This window comes from Spodoptera frugiperda, chromosome 13 (genome assembly GCF_023101765.2).
Source record: "Spodoptera frugiperda isolate SF20-4 chromosome 13, AGI-APGP_CSIRO_Sfru_2.0, whole genome shotgun sequence".
In the NCBI taxonomy this organism is placed as follows: Eukaryota; Metazoa; Arthropoda; class Insecta; order Lepidoptera; family Noctuidae; genus Spodoptera; species Spodoptera frugiperda.
The window spans coordinates 1,634,829-1,642,465 of record NC_064224.1 but is presented as its reverse complement, the minus strand read 5'-3'; the positions used below and the strand labels follow the sequence as shown (position 1 = coordinate 1,642,465).

The window sequence follows — 7,637 nt, the reverse complement described above, 5'->3', positions numbered from 1 at the left end:
TTCGTACCTCGAATTGAAGAAATGTATTTGGAGGGTATGTGGTTTCAACAAGAAGGCACCACATGTCATACAACCAGAAAAACAATTGAATTGCTGCATCAGTCATGTCCCGGTCGTGTTATTTCACGTTTTGGAGACCAGAATTGGCCGCCTAGATCATGTGATTTATCACTATTAGACTTTTTCTTTGGGGTTTCTTAAAGCCGATGGTTTATGCGAATAAGCCGACGACGACTCAAGCTTTAAAAGGAAATTGGACGCTGTATTAATGAAATACCGCAGGATTTATGCAAAACGGTCATTGAAAATTTCATTGAAAGATCGCGTATGTTTCAGCAAACCAGCGGCAGCCATCTGCCTGATGTATTGTTCCATAGATAACCTCATCCTCTCTACTTTACGAAATTATAAAGCTTTTACGATTTTTTTAAAAATATCTGCGTTTTATTTAAAATTTAAATCTTGCGTTCTTGTTGGGACACCCTTTACATTTATCGATTCTGTTAAATAGATTATGTTTCAAATCTTTCTTTTTGTCGAATATTTTTGTGTTCTAAGAGGAGGGAAGACCCTTCCTCAATTTCAGATGGGTTTAAATTACTCTTTAAAGATAAAGATAAAGATAAAACTTATGATTTTACTAATGATTAAACTTAAGATCTTTAAAACTTATGATTTTACTAATGATTTTATCTACAACTAAAAACTACCATTTTACTAACATTTTTCATTATGGCAACTCTTATGTCATTTTTAATATTGTAATGATCTTGAATGTTTGTAGATGATCCAAATAACAACGTTTATTTTCAAGACATAATTAAATATTTGTATAATGATTTGTAAAGTTATCTAAACTACTTTCCTATCATAAGTGTAAGTTCAATATTGGGTTGAAAATTGGAATAAAAAAGAGTTTAACTTAAGTCTATATAATATCTCTTCTATGCTAATTTGTTGCAAGAAAAGGGTGCGTTTTTTATTTCTTTCTTTGACCGATCTTTGACTACTAACTGTGCTAATAAGTAATGATACGGCTAACGATGGAGCACGCCTGCCTATACGCTATATTTTCATTCGTAACTTGAACTTTCTAATTCTGTCTGTTTTCGATTTTATCACATTATAATTTACAATTATAACAAAAACGTTAACTTTATGTATAGAAAATGAGTTGTAGAAGAAAATGTTAAAAGATAGAATAATCCTTTATTTTTGCAGTCGGGTAAAATTGGTATTGCATTAGGATGTTAGTAAAAGGTTGCCAATTCATTAATATTTTGGCTTCCATCGTTATAAAAATAATGTAGATAGTAAAATGTATTCAAGCAATGTAATGTAGCAATTAAGGCTAAGCGAAAACCGGCGGAGGCGCGGCGAGGTTACTGAGAATTAAGCAATTTAAAATAAACCTTAATTTCTATGGTATACGGATGAAAACCGTATGCCAAAGAAGCTTGACCACTAAAATCAGTTTTCAGCATGCCGTTTTCATCCGTATGTCATAGTCCTTTAAGCTTATTTTACCGTCGCAACGCCTCCCTAAAACTAACTTAACTATGCACCTGACAACGGCGCTAGTTTCTTCGTAAATAATTTTGATACTGCCATTTTGTATTGATCCTTAATAGTTCTAGTTTTTGCCGCACCCATACATAAGTTGGTCGTATTAATTTGTTAAAAATGTAGAATCTTTTTGCTAGTAATTCTGATTTTAATGTAATGTAATTAGTGAAATATTGTAGAGAAAATTGTTCATGTATTATTTACTTATGAATATAATTTCTGATTAGATTTAAACTCCTATTTGTCAAATAAATTATGCTTTGATGGATTTCCGACTTTATGGTTTTGTAATAAAATTTAAAATCTTTTAAAGTAATTTGTAATTTGAAATATTGGAGCGAGGGAGTAAGTTGACTCGTCTATCTTTTCCTATAAGTGAAGCAATCTAAGAATTCGTACGAATTCATATAAGTGTGTGTGTGGAAATAGTAATTAGTGAAATTGTAAGCAGTTTTATTATATATTTTAGAAGATATTTTAATCAAAAATAACACGCGGGAAAAGTTGTGTGCACATGCAAAATATTTTATATTGAACCTTTTAAAATCGCAGTAGCCCTCAGGGCTTAGTATGAGTTTGTTTTACGCGCGCTCTAATTGGTTGGTACATTCGCACCGGCCAATCAGAGCGCCGAACGCGCTCTCGTTTCGTTTTCGTTCAACGTAATGCAAACTCGTACTAAGGGTACTGATTTATTTCATGGTACATAGAGACGTAAATGCATTTAAAAGATTAAATATGTATTATTTTGTATGTGAATTTGGAGCAATCCTAGTCAAGTTTTGGTAAAGACTGAGTAAGTGACCGTGTAAGGTATCGGCGTGTCTTGTGATATGTATCGTTAGATAGTAGTAATCTCGGAAACTGCTGAACTCATTTTGATTACGTTTCACGGATTTTATACATAATAGAGGCTTGTTGTCGGTCTGATTTTGCGCAGCTGTTGTGCGCAAAGTACCTACTTAATGCATTGTTTCTCAGATGTGTTCTGGTTTTCATTTTATTTTAAAGCATTTCTTCTTTTACTGCGTACGTGTCTTGAATCTATTCTCTTCTACCTTTTCCTGTGCAAATCTTTGCGCCATGTATGTTTAAAATTGGCAGCTAATATATTTTCAATCGAGTTGAATAATTAATAGTTACACCTTTAATTTCTAGGTTGTGATTTCAAAAATGTTTCTGAGTTTTGAACACTGAGCTCATAATGTCTTGTATACTTCTTTATTTGAAGTCGGTTATAAAATTCCGTTTGAAATTGTCATACAAAAATGTCATTAAGAACTCAAGATTGACTAGTAAATAGTCAGATTCAACTGTAAAAATAAGATAATTAAAGGCCTAGGATAAACTTAAGGCTAGATAAGGTAATTTTGTTAAGGGAACATCATCATTTTTGTTAAAATTAAGTAGTAAGAGCGTTCCGTTTACATCCTGTATATAACAATTCCCATACGCATTCTTTGAAATACCATTTACTTAAATCATAAAGCAGACACGTTTAAGGTAAGCGATAAGCCCGCATCGGACGCAACGGATTTTAGCTTGTCTTGTATAAAAAATCCGTTTGATGCGATCCGTCCGATGAGTTTGATGCGGCTCTGTGAATGCTTACCTTTAAACGGTGCTCGCCGTTGCTTTTCATTTCTAATCGCTCTTTGTTTCTACTGAGTTGGGATGATAGATCAACTATCTGTATAGAAAATAATATCTACAAGCGAGAGATAAAAAAATGATGATATTGGGATGACCTTTCTATGCGTACTAAGCAGTAACTACCTAGCGAAGACATATTTGAAGTTGTATAATCTTATGGAGAAGAATAAAAACTATTATCATTGCGACCTTTTTTGAACAGAGGTCTTAGTACGAGTTTGTTTTATGTTTAACGAGATCGCGTTCAGTGCTATGATTGGTTGGTTCATTCGCAACGGCCAATCAGAGCGCCGAACGCGCTCTCGTTTAGTTTTCATTCAAAGCAAACTCATACTAAGGGAACTATTGGTAAAGACAAGATTATGTTTCTATTTTAGCCCTAGTGTCGTAGTTTTTCAAGTGGTCCTTTAATTTTGTACATTTATAAGCACTAAGCAATATAAATATTGTATAATTAAAATTATAGTTTCAATAATACATGCGTGTATAGAAATGTTAGTGTAAATCAGAGTCAAAATGTGATAAAATCTAATTTGTTTGCCAAAAGTAATGAATGTGAAATAATGAAAAATAAACATTAATATAGTAATTGGTCAAAGCAGTGTGTTTGCTTTTTCTACTTTTTTTTTCATAGACTCTGTCACATTCTGAATCTGTGGTCTAAATAGTTTATCTGTCGTGTAATGGCGGGAAGTTATTCTATAAATGTAAAGTTGGAGAATTTTAATCATTTGAATATTCATTTTAATGACAATCTCACTTTAATTTGTTATGTTATAAATCACAATTAGTTTGGCATATAGACAAACTGCCGTACTCAGAGTCATTTAATGATTACCTACTTAAACTAATCCTTAGTAACGATTTTGTATGGAAAACAATTGCTAAGGACTGGTTTAAGTAACCATTAAATGACTGAGTATGGTGGATAGTTATTATTGCAATACGTATAATATGATTATTGATACATTATTATGATTTAAGCAGAATGTTATTGTCCTATAGTATTTTATTGCACAATTTTGCATTTAATTTTGCTTTCTATATCTTTAGTGGTAAGATGAATGATTTGATATTTTAATGGTTTTGTATCGTCAATTGCTTTCAGCGCTTCAGTATTAAGTATTAATATAAATAAAAAACCGATTTTTGCGAATCGTTCGATACTTTTTTGTAATTCTAATAAATGAAGAAGTAGATTTTCGAAATTTTGTAGTCACTAATTAAGAAGTTTTGTATGTCTAAAATAAAATAAATGTTAAAATAATACAAATTGTAATGTTCCTTTATATTTAGTTATTTCTAAGTCATTTGTCAGCATCGTCCACCTAATACTGTTATGTATTTATCTGGGCAAAGTTGCCAAACGACTATCAACCTTATGTGTTACGGCTAAGTACTTTTAAACAGCTTAAATTGTGTGTAACCATGTTTTTTTTATTATTTTAGCATTAATATAATATCATATTGTGTTATTTATTCGTTTCATTATGAAGCTGGCGATATTGACGATAAATCGGTAATAAAAAGTTTAAAAAATTCAAATTGTATTTTATTTTCGAAAATGTCTACAAAGTACTAGCAATATTACTCGTATTACTTGATACTAAAAACAAAATTTCCAAAAAATGTTAGCTAGTCTACTTCCACAGTTTTGGAGTTGGTCGTTGATAGTTCCATTAGTTTCTGCCTTATTTCGGAGATCTGAAGCAACGAGAAATTATTAAAAAACATAAATCAAGAAAAGTTGGTAAGTTAGGGCAGACCAATGTTCCGCAGTAGACGTCTTCCTCTGATATGGACATGATATATAGATGGGAAGGTTTGGCCTATGGGTGCTTTTCCACCAGAGATGTACTATGTAGCTGTGCGAGGAAGATGAGTATCCAATGTATCGATAGTACTCCATAAAGCCGATAAGATAGGGAAGCCATCCATAGCACGCACCCACAGCACGTATCTTTCCATATAAAAATATAGCTTAGCTAAGTCCGTTTCCACCAGTGCTAAGCTATGTGCACCAATGAATATGACTGGTGGAAGCCAAACGCATCCATAGCAACGTAGCATAGCACATCTCTGGTAGAAAACCACCCGAACAATGCCTTCAGGATGGCAATTGGTCTTTCTTACCTTCTGTATTTCATTCAGCAGCATCTTCTGCTCAGTTCTCGGCGTCATATCTTTTCTATTCAATTCTATAGACTCCAAATTGTCGAACAGTTGTTTTATCTTCAGAGCCAAATGGACATCATTGTTACTCTTTCTAGGCACCGTAGGCTTACTCCTTCGTACCAACTTCTTCCTATATTTGTCAGGTAAATCTTTTTCTATGTCATCTCTATTTAAAATAGACATATAGTCTGGATTTGTATCGTAAGGATAATTATTTGAATCAATTTTGTAAGAGCCATTTTTCGGAAATTTACCCATTCTGTAATCAGAGCGCCAGTTTTTCAATTGCTCGAGGTTTCTGAAAGAAAAGCGGAACAATTTATTATCTTCTAGAAAGATTACACACTGAAATAATAAAAGAAGACTATTATTAAACACTGCAATGTTGAAGAGTATTCATTTTAAATTAGTGCTCAGTGCAATGAATTGTATAGTTATCTCAAATATACATAAAAAACATTTAAGAAAAATTGGATTAAGACAAAAAACAATAACAAAACACACTTTCTTCCCTGCAAAATCTTCTCCATGGATTCTAACAAGTCTTTGTGTTTCTTTAGAGCCAAATCTTTCATGTAGCTCTCCTTTATTTTCTCCTCAAATACCATTTTCCCATCTGACCTCGATGGCTGCACATATTTCGAACTCTGGTAATGAGTTGGTATAGTACTGCGACTCTTGGCCAATTTCGGACATTTCCCTTTTAATTTAGCATACTTTTCTTCATCAGAATCATCCGAGTCCCTTTCATTGACACGTATACGCATCGCCTTCTTCAATTTAGCTTCGTCCAGAACGGAATTGTAGCTTCGACCATCTTGGCTAAAGTGTTCAGGGTAAAATCCGTTAGAGCTTACCGAATCTCCGGTGATGTCCGACGAAGCATCATTCGCAAACATTTCATTTATAAATTGTTCGTTAAGAAACTTTTTCACACTTGAAACTCCCGCGTTGATTATCTCTCTCGGCGGGTACATGAGCGGATTCCCGCCTAATTGGAGAACTTTCAAGTTTGGAACAGTTCCCAATTCGTTCGGTAGTGTTGTCAGTTTATTATTTTGTAACAACAAATGCGAGAGATTGTGGTGCAGTTTTATAGATGCTGGTATATCAGTTAACTGGTTATCTCTTAAGTCTAAATACTTGAGATGTTTTAAAGTAGTGAAGATATCACTAGGTAAAGTTGTTATAGCATTGTTTTGTAAGTAGAGAGCCTGTAATAAAATAGAATAATAAAATTAGAGTTTGAACTCTGACTTATAAACACAGACAGATCAATAAGGTAAGCTGCCCCCTATACCCTCTAATATTTCAGATATTGATAAAATAAACTCGCACGAAACGATTCGCTTCAAGCTTCCTTGTGCAAACTGCTAGGGAGTGGAACTCCTTGCCGGAGTCTGTGTCTCCTGATGGGTACAACCTGGGTGTCTTCAAAGCCCGAGTGAATAGGTTGCTTATGGGCAGACGTAGGCCGCATCATCACTTACCATCAGGCGAGATAGCGGCCAAACGTCGGCCCATTCAATATAAAAAAAAAAAAAAAAAAAAAAAATAGATACTTGGTAAGAAGACGTTGTCCAAATAAAGAAGAGGTACAGAATGGTGTGGTTAAAAGGACTTTTTTCAGTGTCAGTACTAAAATCTTCATCACTTACACTCAAGTACCGATTTGTAAGTTCAGGCACTTCTTCTAGTCCCTGAGATGAAAGATCCCACGTAGTATCTTCGTTTAATGCCTCTTCATAAATATTCAAAGCCACAGGTGTATTTGATTCTTCCGACATTATTAATACAAATAAATAATTGTTATAGATTTTTTATAACGTTGAAAATGTTTGATCAATAAAACGTAAATTAACAACTATTCAAATATGGCGCGTCAAAATCATTCATTGTCTATGGTACCATAGCAGCGTGAAGCAGGAAATATTCACGTTAATTAAAATCATTCACTTTTGCTTTATTATTGAATAAAATAGTTAAAAAAATACAGTTTTTATTTAAATCCAACATATTTTTTTATAAAATTGAAATAACATTTCCAAAAAATAAATAAATCCAAAAATTCATAAAAACTCAAAAATATGTAAGCATTGCGAGAATACTAGTACGCATAGAGAAAGTGATGAATTTCATAGTGTTGGAGCACCAACCAAACGTCACTTGTATCGATAAATATGACTCATGATCGCTAACGAAATTATGATTAAATGAGTGAAAAAAATGATCAAACATTTATT

At 33.0% G+C, this 7,637-nt stretch overlaps 1 protein-coding gene across 1 annotated transcript; it reads right to left on the bottom strand.

The window, feature by feature from the left end:
- Positions 1-835: 835 nt before the first annotated feature.
- LOC118270401 (uncharacterized) lies at positions 836-7,269 on the bottom strand. Its single transcript, XM_035585976.2, has 4 exons — positions 7,053-7,269; positions 5,899-6,608; positions 5,353-5,692; positions 836-4,923 (listed from the first exon to the last, which is right to left on the bottom strand). Exons 1-4 carry the CDS (start codon positions 7,179-7,181, stop codon positions 4,855-4,857), a joined length of 1,248 nt encoding a protein of 415 aa, XP_035441869.2. The 5' UTR covers positions 7,182-7,269; the 3' UTR covers positions 836-4,854.
- Positions 7,270-7,637: the final 368 nt, after the last annotated feature.

Excerpts from the sequence above, each read along its gene's own strand:
- LOC118270401 (XM_035585976.2), bottom strand. The coding sequence starts at position 7,181 with ATGTCGGAAGAATCAAATACACCTGTGGCTTTGAATATTTATGAAGAG. Across the intron at positions 6,609-7,052 it reads TTACAAATCGGTACTTGAGT|GCTCTCTACTTACAAAACAA; the intron begins GTAAGTGATGAA and ends ATTTTATTACAG. Across the intron at positions 5,693-5,898 it reads AAGATTTTGCAGGGAAGAAA|AAACCTCGAGCAATTGAAAA; the intron begins GTGTGTTTTGTT and ends CTTTTCTTTCAG.